This window comes from Monopterus albus, unplaced genomic scaffold (genome assembly GCF_001952655.1).
Source record: "Monopterus albus unplaced genomic scaffold, M_albus_1.0 scaffold138.1, whole genome shotgun sequence".
In the NCBI taxonomy this organism is placed as follows: domain Eukaryota; kingdom Metazoa; phylum Chordata; class Actinopteri; order Synbranchiformes; family Synbranchidae; genus Monopterus; species Monopterus albus.
Window position 1 is genome coordinate 661,290 of NW_018128018.1, and position 14,313 is coordinate 675,602.

The window sequence follows — 14,313 nt, forward strand, 5'->3', positions numbered from 1 at the left end:
TCTAGTAACATGTCGTGACTTAAACATAAGAACATATTATGGCTAAGGCTACAGTTATACACGTCATAATAATAATATTAAACATCCTGTCTGCTGACAGTCATCAACTCTTCTCTCTAGTTATCCTTGACCAGATGTACCCTGTAGAAACTCATAAGCATGACTAAGCATTTAACAGTCTAACTAGACATCCTATCTCCACTAAACATTTCTAATACATAAAGTATCTATCCAATTTCTATCTGACTAAAAATACCTAACATGAGAATCAGCTGAGTCTCTGTGGATCTGCTGGTTGGACACAACATGTGGAGACGCCACCTTTGGCTCTGGAGAGTCACAGTGGGACTTGTCTGACATTCTGGGGATAAAATGGTCAATCAGATCATCAGGACGGTGATCAGCTGATTGATCAGTGACCCTGCTGGTTGGGTCAGTCGGCCAGGAGGTTCCTTTCAGTGTCCTTTCTGTACTTTATTGGTGTAATAAGCTGACAAATAAGTTAAATATATTAAACTGTGTCTAAATGGTCGCAGAGTAACCAAGTAAAGTTCAGAAAGTGTTGAACTGTTCCTACCTACTGATTAATAGGACTCACAGACAAGAGGAGGAGCCGTAGACAAGGTGCATCACCTGTGCTTACCTGCTCAGGTGACAATAGGTGAAGCTCAGGGCTATCTGGCTCTGACTCTCTGATGTCATGTCTTTGCAGCGCGTGTCCAGGTGCTCTACAGCTCGTAACCAACACTCTCCGTACTTGGGCTGAGTAACGAAGCTCCGCACGCGCCGCAGCTCCGTCCTGCCGCGCTCAAAGTCCGGACCGGTACTGGTGGAAATTCGGAGTATCATCAGCAGCACCACGGCCGTACTGGCCGCCATGTTCACCTGCCTGTGGTCAGGGGTCACCGAGAGGTCACGTGTTTTTATTACCTAAACACTCCACGTGACTCATTTCAAATCCACGCTCACATGGTTTAATATTCCTTCTGCTGTAAAATCTGCCTCCGTTTATTCTACTGAAACGTGTCAGAAACAATAGTTTGTGCTGTTTTTCAGCTAAAGAAGGAGCTGATGTTAAAGTTACCCTGTAGCTCCACAAAGGCCTAGAGAAAGAAGTATAACATGGAAAAAACACAACAAAGGACAGAGCTGCTGGCGCCGGAAGTAAATCACGATGGTACACCACCAGTGGTGCGGTGGGTAGAGCAGTTGGTCCCAACCGGAAAGCTGGAGGTTCGAATCTCGGTGCCTGCAGTCCACATGCCCAAGTATCCTTGGGCAAGACACTTAAACCGTAAGTTGGCCGTGATGGCGGCGCGTGGCCCTCGACTCCGACGTGTCACATTCACAATAAAATAAAGCTTGTTCTTCAAAGTCATCAAACCAAGCGCACTAACGTGAACGACTCAGGGGTAAAAACTATTGTTTTATAGCCACATTATCACTGAATTCTGAAATACATTAAATGTTGTTTGACATTTTTGCTTTAAAGAGGTTCCACAAAGAAAATCAAGTCTGAGAAAAGATGAATCAAAGTATGTAGTCAACAAATCACCTTCGTCCTTTATATTCATGTTCACATACTTCATTGACGTAGCACTGAGCTCAGCGCCTGCCTGCAGGTGGCAGCAGTGCACCATGGGAGTTGAAGTCTTGGTCCTGTCTATCGTCAGTTACTGTTAATCTGAAAAGTTGTCATTTTAATCTTCTTGACAGATTAATCAGCGACCTCAGCTCTTATTTTAAAAATGCTCCATCCTACAGGTGTCAAAATAAAATGTTCACAGAGGCCAAACTCTATTTCTTTCATAAAACAGGATAAGTTATTGAGCAGTTTCATTTATATTTAATTTATATAAACTTTTACAAAGATGGGCTGCTTTAGTTTTTATAAATCCTCCTAATAATAACTTGTAATTCCTTGCCCTGGCGCCTGGGGGCAGTTTCCCGTTTGGACCCCGTCAGTTTTTTGCTCAGGTTTTTTGAGAAAAGCTCAAACTAAATCTGTCAGATTGTTCGCAGCAGCTGAAACTGAAGATGTTTGAGGCTTTGTCCCAGTCACACTGATCAGCGTCAGGACAGAGTGGGCAACTGCCTCGGGGCCTTGGAGACATTAGACTGCCTCTGTGTAATGTGGGTTATCTGAACTTAATTAACCTCTAAGTCTTAACTCTGACAGCTCGTCCATCCTCGGTCCTATAGATGGACTCTATCACGGTTTGTAGTATAGTTGTTATATCAAATCACTCTATTTCTCGTGTGTCAGTAGTGAACAGACAGAAAACCTCATTGACAGGGCAGTGTAAGGCTGCCACTGACAATTACTGATACATCTGACATTTATTTTCTTTACCGATCACTGATGATTATTGCCTTAAGTCCAGGTGAACCTACTCTCATGCCCTGCTTTGCCTGATCAACAGTCACACACTGAGGTTTACTAGCACAGAAAACTGGAAACTGACACATTCACAGGTGAGAAGCTGCTACCAGTGATATTTTTGACTTATCAACTAATAACATCGTTCTACATCACCAGCTGGTTCCTGGGCATACATCTGGGGGCCAACAAGGGCCCCTCAGCAGGTGTATTGTGTTTGTGTGAGAGAGCTGAGCTACAACCTGGGAATCAGTCAGACGAGCACAGATCAGGGAACAACAAAGCTTTTAGTTAGAAAGAAAAATAAGAAAACAGGTAAAAACTAGTTTTGTCTACAGCGACAGTGTATTGGAGTTTCCACTGAATTCCAACCAGAGAAAAAGCAGAATATTCATCCTCAATATTAGCAACTATGAAGTCACCACACACATCACTACTAAGTCTAGAAACACAACATGGCTTGGCGGACATGGTGGCTTCTGGCAAGACGCACAATATTATAGGCACTAAACTCTGGAACATGCAATATGGTGGCTGGTTACTGTAGTTTGTGCCGGGTCGAGTCTTGTGGAGTGAGTCAGTTCACAAAGGGATGTTTGATTTCTGCAGCATGACAGACAGCATGCTAACAGACTGGATGGCTGGTGGAGTGCCACGTACGCAGAGGGGACACCCTTCAGCCTCAGATGGAGACAAACAGCATCACCTGTGCGAGCTCGCCGTGACCCGAGCATCAGATGAACAGATGGGACTTTAAATAATGAGGCACATTTACTTTATCCGGGATGAAGATATTCCCTTTTTCTGGTTGAGGGGGTGAAAAGCTCAATTTCCTACATTGGTGCTAAAGTGCTGGAGCCTTCCCCAAAAAATCATGTGAAGGTGCAAAACGTTTATGGATGTCAATACTACTGAGAGAGCATCAACTTTCAAACAGAAGCTGTTAGTTCAGATGTGAGACAGGTTCACACAAGCAGGACGAGGCTGGAGCTGTTTCACTCATTAACTAGCTCAGCAACAGCTGTGCCAGAAAATGTCAGAGCAGCAGAAGACTGTGGATGCAGAAGAGAACTGCCACTCCCAGGGTGTATTTTCACCTACAAACAGCCCATTTGACCGCGAGCTGAAGCTAAAGAAGAACCTGCACAGAGACAGTTCAGTTTTGCACAAGTTCAGTAACCACGGTGATATGCTTACTGCCTGTTTGGATCAGTTTGAACTGTTTATATGAGATAACACTATTTTGTGTCATTACACTGAATTCTTTTGCAGTTTCACAGTGTGTCTGCAGTGTCTCTCCTCTGAGCTCAGTCCTGATGTTTGTGGCTGTGCTGTGTGGTTGTCACCACCAGGTGGAGCCAGAGACACCTGAGCGGCATTAGGCTTACAGCAGATGAAGACAAATCAAAGTCCCTTCTCTGGGGTGACAGTAGTGCGTTGTCAGCTCCCTTTGGCCTTAACTCAGGTTTTCTGGTATCATGAAATTGGTTCGCTTTAACCAAGTATATCACCATGGCAACAGATGTTGCTTGGCTCATCTGCACAGGTGAGTCATCATTCCTTCGGGAGCCTGACAGGGTCAAAGGTCAAAGTTTTACAATAAAGTGACAAATAGCAACAGTTTTTTTTTTTTTACAGACCGGTGGACTCAGATGTGGGACAAGTGGGCATTTTCTCCCTAAATGACCACATCATGATGATTAAAGCTGCATTTTGATAAAGTCTGTTTGTTTGCTGACAGTGTTGATGCTTCTACTCTTATTCCATCAGGGCAGCTCAGAGTAGCATGAAGCAACTGAAATAAAAACCCTTTGTTGCCTTTTATCAGGAAAACAATCCACACACCAGTGAGTATTATCCATGATTTTAACGGATACTTCTGTCACATCTGCCCCTGTGGCAGAAACTGTCATGTTTAAAATAGTTTGCAGAACCGTTTTCCTGTGTGTGACGTGTCCAGCGTGCACTGTGGAACAGAGAGAGACAAACCCTGCTGGAGGTTGGAAACAAGCAAAACGAGCTGCTACAACTGTTTTAAGCTAAACTTTCACAAGAACGTGAACTTGTGGGCAAACAGCTTGTGTGCACGCCTCCTCTTTACTGTGCATGTGATGTTTGTGATGGCTCTGCTCCGTGGCGTGGGGGAGGTCGAGCTACACTGACCTCTGTGGATGCAGCCGGTCACTGCTGACCACTGCCTGAAATGAAAGAAAAGACTATGTGTATTTGTGAATTCCCAAACTCTGCAATAGGGGACTGAGCTCAGATCAGAGCACAAAGCAGTTTGTTACACAAACACCGAATCTATGAAATGCAGCCATCTAGTGCTAGCAGCGTTAGCATGTGACTAACGCGGTCTTGTTTAGCACAGCACCAGCAGGTGTGTGGAGGTTTAGCAACTGATGCACAACAGCCTGGTTTTCTGCTCCTTTAAAAAAAGAAATGAGTGAAAGGAGGAACATGTCCTGGTTCTGTCAGTACCTCTGAACCCGTGATTACAAACTTTTAAACTGGTCTGATGAACCATGTTGCTATTCTTTACACTAACCAGCACCAGCTGTGTATCTTCCTGTTCCGTTTCTGAAAGTGAGAGCACTTAGAAACATCAGTCCTGCGGCCTCGGGTGACAGTAGAACTCGCCGCCTCTCCATCGCACTCTCACATCTGAACTCACAAAGCCAGTTTTCTGCTCACTGAGTAGTTTTGTGCTGTGGTCTCTGGCACATCTGCCTCCATATGAAGCTGAACCAGACCTCATTCGGGGTTTCACTCTAACATCTTCCTTCAAACCAGCAGCAACAACCCCAGGTTGACCCCTGCGTACATGCGTCTCCGGTTGAAGGCCTGCAGGGTCTCTGAGCGACATGCAGGCGGATGATTGTACAAACTGGAGGAGTGCAAACTGTTCCAGACATTCAACACGTAGACACAAAAGTAGTTCGTTTCCCACTCGTTCATTAAGACTAAAAGCTCAAATAAAGCTACTGTCAAAGTGGGTTTGGTTCGATATTAATGGTGCTTCCTTTGGAAACAAAACACTACCACAGAACAGATTCAATGAAGACCAGTATGGAAGAATCTCAAACCTGGAAGAACAACTGGCTGTGTTGAAAATGCTTGAAAAACAAAGGAGGAGCCTTTTCCTCCTCAAACAACCTAATTATCTGTTTTTGAGGCTGTTTCAGTGTCTGATAGGAGGCATCAAGAACTCAAGCTGTTCAAATATTTAAAAAAAATATTGAAAATGGGTTTTTGTTCAGACTGTTCAGGATGAGGTCTGTGTAGAGTCATGATATAAATACTCATAGCAGATTCGCTACCTGTAGGGGGCAGACTGGAAGTGGAGGGGAAACATTATTGACCCCTCTTCTGGTTTTCTTTGGGTTTGATGGACAATGAAGAGTAAAATAATGGTGAGATTTCTAAGAAACCAGTTTAAGGTGCAAACCACTGCCCCACATCACCTCTGAGGCTTTCAGTCAGGGACTAGTTTCAGTAAGGAGCTGTCAGTCAACAGGAGGGCTTTTAGTGAGAGACCATTGGTTAAGAGCAGGACTTTAAATAAGGGACTGTCAGTCAGCAACAATGCGAGGAGTTAAGGACCGTCAGTCAATTATATCAGAGTTTAAAGCTGTATAACAGAGACAAAACAATAAACAATCAAAATACCAAATAAAAAAACAGGTTATATTCCGGAAGCAACGTTTTGTTCAGAGTAATGTGTTAAGCGTTGTTTTTTTTTTACTTTCAACTACTCCCCTCCCTCCCCACGGAGACTACCGAGACACAACAGCTGCCTTTTGATTATATATATACATACACACTTTTTTTTAAATCATTTTTTCCTTGTTGCTTGTTTTCCTAGAAAAAGACACTATCCGCTCTCCTCTCCAACTGTCCAGGTCAGGTTCTTGGATCCAGAACTTTACAGTGTCCAGACAGAATCAGACACAGTCCTACTAACTCTGTGTGACGCTATCCTTCTATCTGAAAACAGTGTAAAAACAGCCCAGTCACACTCCTCTTCCCCTGGTGCTGACTCAGTCCGCCAGTCTACGATCAGTCAGCCTGGTCTACCGGCCCCACTGATCAGCTGACTCTTTCACTGACGGCAGTCCGTGACTCTACGGTTTCCTCTCGGCTGGGGCATGGGACAGGGGACTGGGGAACGATGTCTCTGAGCTCCCTGCCCTCACCTGCTGCCTCTGGCTCCGCCCTGAGCCTGGCCCTACCATCTGCCCCAGGCACGAGCCCAACCCCAGTCCCAGCTACTCCAGGAGGTCCAGAGGGCACGGAGCTGGGAGGCCTCGAGGTGCTATTTGACCCTCTTTCTCCTCCTAAAACTTCTCTGCTTTCTGATGCCGCGGCCAGCTCCCCTCTCCCCTCCACCCTGACACCTTCTGCACCGACCTCTCGGCTCGGCAGCAAGCCCCCTCGGCCAGGCCGTGTAGTGCTCAGATCTTGGGGCTGTTCACTCTGGTTTTGCTGTGCAGGGACCAGGTTGGTCCTGGTAGGACTGGGAGATGGTCGTTGGGATGAGAAGTGCTGCACATGAGGTCTGGTGACCTGAGGATGGGACTGGGGTTGTAGCTGTGTTTGAATCCGCTGAAAGTGTGGTTGTGCTTGGGACTGGGGCTGGGATAGAGGCTGTCTGGGTTGTGGTCTGTGTTGAGTCTGGAGTTGGAGTTGTGAAGGATGCCTCGTCTGCAGGTGGGGCTGCACTTGATGCCTGGGTTGCAGGTGAGGCTGAGGTTGAGCTGGGGTCCTGGACTGAGGCTGAGTTTGGGTTTGGGTTCTGGAGTGAGGTTGAGGCTGCATTTGGGCTAGGGTTCTGGGCTGCAGTTGAGGCTGAGGCTGGGCTGTGGTTCTGGACTGGGACTGAGTCTGAAGTTGGGTTGGGGTTCTGGCCTGAAATTGAGGCTGCAGTGACTGTCGGGGCTGCATTTGAGATTGTTGTTTGAGCTGGGTTTGGGGCTGAGATAAGTGCCTGGACTGGGTTTGGGGTTGGAGTGCGGTGGGGGACTGCGTCTGCAGATCTGGATGCCTCGTTTGGAGTGGATGAATGTGCAGGAGGGATGGGGACTGCGGAGGGTGTGACTGAGGTGGAGCATGCTGAACCTGAAGCTGGGATCTATGCTGGGCTGGGGAGTGGACAAGCAATGACTGGGTCTTTTGAGAGGAGGCCTGGAGCTGACTGTGGGTTTGGGCAGGGGATTGCTGAGGCCGTGACTGGGGTAGAATATGCCTGGTAGGAGAGGACTGGGGTGATGTGTATTGAGGCTGGGCTTGACTCGGAGCCTGGGTCTGGTGATGTGGTTGGGGACGAGGTTGGGTTTGGTGGCGTGGTTGTGGGAGAGGATGCCGAGATTCAGGTAGGGTCTGAGGTGCAGGTTTTGACTGTGGTCTGGGAGGAGCTTCCTGGGTGTGCTGCGATTGTTGGGTGGTGAGTTGATGCACTGTCTGGGGTTCAGCTTCAGGCCTGGACAGGCTGGAAGGTGCCAGGTGTCCAGAGGCTGGAGGAGGAGGCTGATCCAGTGTGGAGGCAGAGGATTGTTGGTGACGATGATGATGGTGGTGGTGGTGGTGGTGATGGTGGTGTTTGTGAGGTGCTCGGTCCTTCCTTTTGTGGCTTTTTGATGAGCTAATGCTACTGCTGCTGCTGCTACTCCTTCCTCTTCCTCCTCCTCCTCCTCCTCCTCCTCCAGCCCCTCCCTTATCACCCACACCTTCACCTGTGTCCTCTCCTCGGTTTCCTGCGTCTCCTGTGGCAGTTCCGGTTTTCTCCTTGTGCTTCCTCCCTTTATGTGACTTGTGTCCATGTGATGGGCTTTCATCTGAAGCAGTGGGCTGCTTTTGTGACTGGCTCTGTTCAGAGGGGACTGGCTGAGGTTCAGAGGTTGGGGCTCCCTCCCCTGTACTTCCCTCCCCCACTGCAGCAGCCCTCTTTTCAGTCTCAGTTGCTGTAGCAGCTGGAGTCTGCACACTCTCCCTCTCCTCCACTGTCTCTCTCGTTTTACGTTTTTTGATGGGCAGGGCTGTTTCCTGGACGACAGGTTTGGTGGAAGACTCCTTGGCTGCTCTTCGTTTGGCCTCGGCAGCTAAGATGGCAGCTGCTGCATAGCTACCGGCTGCTGAGCTACCCGAGGTTGAGGCTGAGGAAGTGGATGCTGCGGCAGCTGATGTTGCTGCTGAAGCTGAGGCTGGTTTCCTGCCCCGTTTCTTGGGGGCCGTCTGTGTTGGGGGCACAATTTCCTGTTCTGATTTCCTCTTTCTCCCAGGACGGGACTTGGGCACCAGAGCAGGAGACATCACCTGCAGGAGAATAGCCACAACAACAACTAGCATCAGTGTCAACATTGCATTTTAAAAAAGTAACAATAATAAAACACCGTACTATGTATGGTTCTAACACCAGGCTGTTGTGCATCAGTTGCACTACCTGTACTTTCTGTATACATAAAACTGTAGCAAGGCTATGTCAGTGCACATATCCAGCTGCATCCCAAGGGTCTGCTCCAGCTAGCGCTTTCAGATTCTCACCATGATAATCACAAAAATAATCCACACCCCTGGAAAAGTCCACAGCACCTGACAAGACACCCACAGGCACAAACATATTGGTCCTCTCCAAGTCCACAAAGCACATACAGACCGGGCAAGCCAAAACCCTGTAACCCCTCCAGTATCCTTGCAAGAATAAACTGCTGGTAGAATCGGGAGTTTCTAAAAGTCTTTTCCACCGTTCAACCCTATCCCAGTCAAGAATACAGTCTAGGTCCCCACTCCCAGGTTTTTGCATCTGTAACCACAGAAAGTACAGTCCTACCTTGTGCTCAGTTCCCTTGGCTAATGAACCCCTGCAGGCCTTTCCCCTCAGCTTCTCTGTGGTGGTCACCAGCGGGGCCTTGGGTTGCCACTACAACAACCACAACTCTAAACAGGCACCTGAAGACTTTGAACAAGACTTCCATGAATTCCATGTCCACATCCTTCCATGGGATGCTCAGAGAGTCCTTCTAGAGGTGGAAGTTGAAGACCTCGCACATATTCACCTCAGCCACATTTTCCCAGGTAACACTTACTGCAAGTTTAGATTTACTGGGTCTGTCTGCCAGCTGGCAACTCTGCCCCTGCTCTTTTCCTACCCGGGATGATTAATAGGGGTCTGTAAATGTAGCCTGGTTCACCCATACTCCAATGCCAGGAGCTGTTGCCCCCAGTAATGCAGTTCTAAGCGTCACAGAAAAACAGTCCTTCCACCACCACAATGCTGGAACCTCTTCCTGAGATGAGCGCTTACAGATGTGACTAGAACATTTTTTGACATTAGTGGGTGTTACTGTGAGTGCCACAAGTCAGTCAGGCAGTCAATCAGTTTTCATAGACATCAGCAACTTCTCACACTCAGACAAGTTCTCCAAGCATGGCTGATTGAAAGACCTGGGGGTAGTTGCTGGTGAAAATTATGCAATGCTCAGGTTATTGCTGGGATCCTTACCTAGCCTGCGTGTCTCCAGAATTCATTGGTATCAGACTGATCATACCTTTGAGGCAGCGGAGGTGGTGCCAGTGGAGGACTCGGCCTTGCTGAAGGGCATCTTAACCAGCAGTTTGCCTGGACTTTTCTCAACCACACGCTTCATGGCCACGCCCTCTGTAGCCTGTCGCATTTTTCCACTGCCTGCACAAACACAGAAAAGATAAACATGTACACAAAAAACTAGAGGGAAAAGAAATATCTCATTAACTCCACTAACTACTGAGTTCAATTTAATGACTTCAGTAGAATTTTAGTAAGTGCCCGGAGTACCTTTGGGTCGTCCACGGCCTCGCCCCGATGGTTTCACCACCTTCGGTTTCTTGGGAGGACGCTTCTCACGGCGTGAGGGGCTTCCACGTCCGGTGACAGTGAAATCAAAATCGTTAGGGTCAGTGGTCGTGTCACCAACCTTCTGGAAGTAGGCAATAAGTTCCACCTTGGATCGAAACGCCTTCCCCTCCGAGCTGAGCATGAAGAAAATTAGAAAAGAACAGCATGGATAAAACTGTGCTATTAGTCCACAAAGGAAACAACAGAGGTAGGTGTAGCTTACTTGATCAGGTAGACGTCAAATTTCCCCGCCGAGCGTCCAGACTTCCTCTGTTTGAGTTTTCGAGTCCACCCTTCAGGTAGCGACGGGTCGTCGTACAGTGGCCCACGGTCCCGGATGATGGAACGCCGCTGCCTGGGAGAACCTGCAGGCTCAATGCCAGCTGCTGATTCAGACCCTGGTGCTGACTCTGGCTCTGAGGGCAATATGAAACCAGCTTCTCATCTCAAATACACGTGACATATATCATATTGGATTACATAATATTGTTTGACAGGTGATCAAACTCCTGCTCTGGCTAACCTCTGACTGCTGCTGTAAGCAACACCTGTGTTTACCTGGGTCTGCGGCTCCGCCCCGGTCTGTAGCTGCTGCCCAGCTGTTGGGGGCATGGCCGAAGCTGTGGCCTCAGCCCCCCGCTCAGCATAGCGCCGTTCCCTACGGGCCTTCTTGGTCTTGCTGTGGGACCTGTCTCTCTCTCTGACAGTGGGCTGGGGGTCCACAGGTCCCTCTTCACCCTCCTGACCCTCCTCCCTTTGGAAAACAAATGACATCATGTCTCACTGTTGACATCACATGGTCATAGCTGCACTGTTTTGTCAGTCAGTCCTCCTTCCCGAAGTTAATCAGAAGGGTACAGCTTATGTTATAACTTTCCAAATCTGACAATGTAATGTCCACGCCCACCTCACTGGTTTGTGGAGGTGAGGTCGTAGGTGGGGTTTGAACGTCTCTTTTTTCTCATATTTCATGTGAATAGCTCAGGTCAACACTATGAATCTTCAGGTTATTTGTATCATTCACGATGTCGAGACAAGAAAGAGAGCTGCTGATCAGGGAGGCAGGGAGATGCAGCAGGACCTAGGTTTGTGGTCACATGAAGACTATGCTAGCACAAAGCAGATTGCAAAGGAAATTTTTAAGATATTTTGGAATGTCTTCCTTCATTTGACAGTGATGGCAGTGATACAGACAGATAAAGCAGTGAAAGAGCTGAAATGAACACGACTCAGCTCCTGAGATTTTTTAAGCCCTGGTACAAACATAGTTGAGAGAGAGAGAGATTAAACTTTATTGTCCTGTGGTTGGGAAATTTGTTCTGGGTTCCCATTCTGGGTTCTGAGATGCATAAAATATACATGTCCACTGTAAACTGTCACTGTCATTACTTCCTCCCATCACTGTGAGAACTCCCGTTGGGCATGCACTGTGTCATTCAGCACGTTTGGTGTCCAGTCTCATTTGAGCTTTGGCTTCAGTGCCTGGTGGAAACTATCACATTGCACCAGAGAGAGCACAGCAACTTGCTATGTGCAGTATTATTGGCTTGAATAGCGGATGATCCTGATTTTAAGACGACCCCTAGGGAAACACTGGGACACTCATCCTGTTGGGAAGACTTCCTGATCCCTTTAATCTATGAGGAAGAGGGTCCTCATCACTGAAGTCTTCCTTCTGGTGGAAGTGGAGCAGGAAATACAATAATACATAAAAGCCACATTAGTGTGTGGCAGACTCTGACTCTCTGTGACTGTTAGCATTTCTGTCTTTGTGTCTCATCACCTGTGGCAGCTGTAATTCCTACTGTGTATTTCTGCAGTCATTGGAGAGCTTGTGAATTTCTTTAGAACACGTTACAGCAGCTCAAACTGGACTAATCAAATTATTCTAGAGCTGACTGACTTACTGTAAACAGACTGAGAGCACTCGCTAACCTAGCAGCATTAAGGCTACAAACAACCCGCAACGCACCATTCTTTCTTCAAAGACCTTGTTACGCTGGCACTTGTTTGGCTGAATATAATGCAACCTCCACTGTCTCAAACCTAATTTATAGGGAAACAACTGCCTTGTATTGAGCTGACTATGGTAGTGTGTTTGAGGTGGAATGAGCCTTTCATTGTGAAGCAACTTCAGGCAATATGAAAATGAGACTGGAACAGATCTGTACAGTCTGAAACCAGAAGAAGCTCAGCAGGTGATCATAAACAGGAAGTGATGCTCACAACAACAAAAACAGACACAATTCCTCATCTCTGTTGTTTTGATGCTTTTATATTTCATTAATGAACAGAACTCCATCACTGCATTTAGAGTTCTCCTTCTTCAAAGGTTGTATGCTTCTAAAGAAAGTGACCACTTCTTCTTCTGGTTTCTAGTCAGCCTTCATTTATGCACATGTAGTGGCGTCTATGAAATTACTGGATGTGCATTCCAGGATAGGTTTGGTTTGGTGTACCATCACATAGTTACAGGCCTAGGCCAGGGCCCTCTGATGGTGCCGAGTTCCTCTCCTCTCCTCTCTCTCCATCCATCTATCTGCCACCACTACCCATTACTAACTTTGTGTCTCCTCTCTCCCGTAGTGTGTCCTCTCTCTCTCTCTGTACCTTTCTGCAGGTTGCCCTGGCCCTGGAGCTCTACGTCTCTGACGAGCAGTCACCAGCCACATCGACCTGATCAGTGTTTGATTGTTGTGTCTTGTTGCTTTTCTTCTTTTGTCTCTCCTCTATCCACTCACCCCAACCGGTCGAGGCAGAAGGCCGCCCACCAAGAGCCGGGGTCTGTCGGAGGTTTCTCCCGTTAAAGGGAGTTTTTCCTCCCCCCTGTCACCAAGTGCTTGCTCAAGGGGGATTTGTTGGGTTTTCCCTCTGTTAATACTGTAACCTTACTATGTAAAATGTCCTGAGATGAATGTTGTTGTGCATTGGTGCTATACAAATATAACTGAACTGAATTCTGTCCTTTACTTAGTAAAATTAATCCTGTTCCTTACTCAGCTGAGAAAGCTCTTGATTATAGAGCTACAACTCCAAATCAGAAAAAGTTGGGACGGTGTGTAAAACCAAAATTAAAACTGAAAACAGTGATGTGTAAATCTCCTGTGTTACACTGAAAACAACACAGCAGCACATTATTTGATGTGACACCTCATCAGTTTTATTCTTTGTTCACAATACTCACCAACATGTGTGAGATAATTATTGAAATGTTTTGGATCTGTTCCCCTCTACGATGCAGAGCATCATTAAAAGATTCAAGGAGTCTGGAGGGATTTCAGTGCGTAAAGGGCTGAGCCTAAGCTGGATGAATGAGCTCTCCGACCCCTCAGACGGCACCGCATCAAGAATCATCACTCTTCTATCAGCGATATAACCACATGGGCTCAGGATGACTTTGGCTCACCTGTGTCAGGCTCTACAATACGTAGTTACATCCATAAATGCTGCTTAAAACTGTTCTGTGTCAAAAGGAAGCTCTGTGTCAACAGTGTCCAGAAGTCGACTACTCTGGACTCAGAAGCGTCTGGGATGGACCATCACACAGTGGAAACGTGCACTCTGGTCAGACCAATCAGCGTTTCAGGTCTTTTTGGGAAGGAATGGACACCATGTGCTCCTGACCAAAGAGGAAAAGGACAATCCAGACTTTTACCAGCAACAAGTCCCAAAGCCAGGGTCTGTCATGGTCTGGCGTTGTAATCCTGCCCTTGGGAAAGGTCACTTACACTTCTGTGATGGCTCCATTGATGCTGAACAATACACAGAGATGTTGGAGCAACACATGCTGCCTTCAAGACAATGTCTTCTCCAGGGACGCCCATGCAGATTTCAACAAGTTAATGCAAACCTCACACTGCCACATTACCAAGGCCTGGCTGCGGAGGAAAAGGGTGTGAGTGCTGGACTGGCCTGCCTGCAGTCCCAACCTGTCCCCAGCAGAGAATGTGTGGCACATTTTGAAACACAAATTGTGTCAACGAAGACTCAGGACTGTTGTGCACATTAAGACTTGTTTGCAGTATGAATGGGACAAAATTCCATCTGACACACCAAGTCACTT

The 14,313-nt window shown here is 47.2% G+C and overlaps 1 protein-coding gene across 1 annotated transcript; it reads right to left on the reverse strand.

Moving 5' to 3' along the window:
- Positions 1 to 878: 878 nt before the first annotated feature.
- mecp2 (methyl CpG binding protein 2) lies at positions 879 to 10,670 on the reverse strand (the record flags this gene model as incomplete). The annotated part of the gene is made up of 4 exons (XM_020613797.1): positions 879 to 8,692; positions 9,925 to 10,061; positions 10,191 to 10,384; positions 10,474 to 10,670. Coding segments are annotated over 4 exons (2,751 nt in total), but the record flags the coding sequence as incomplete, so codon positions are not given.
- Positions 10,671 to 14,313: the final 3,643 nt, after the last annotated feature.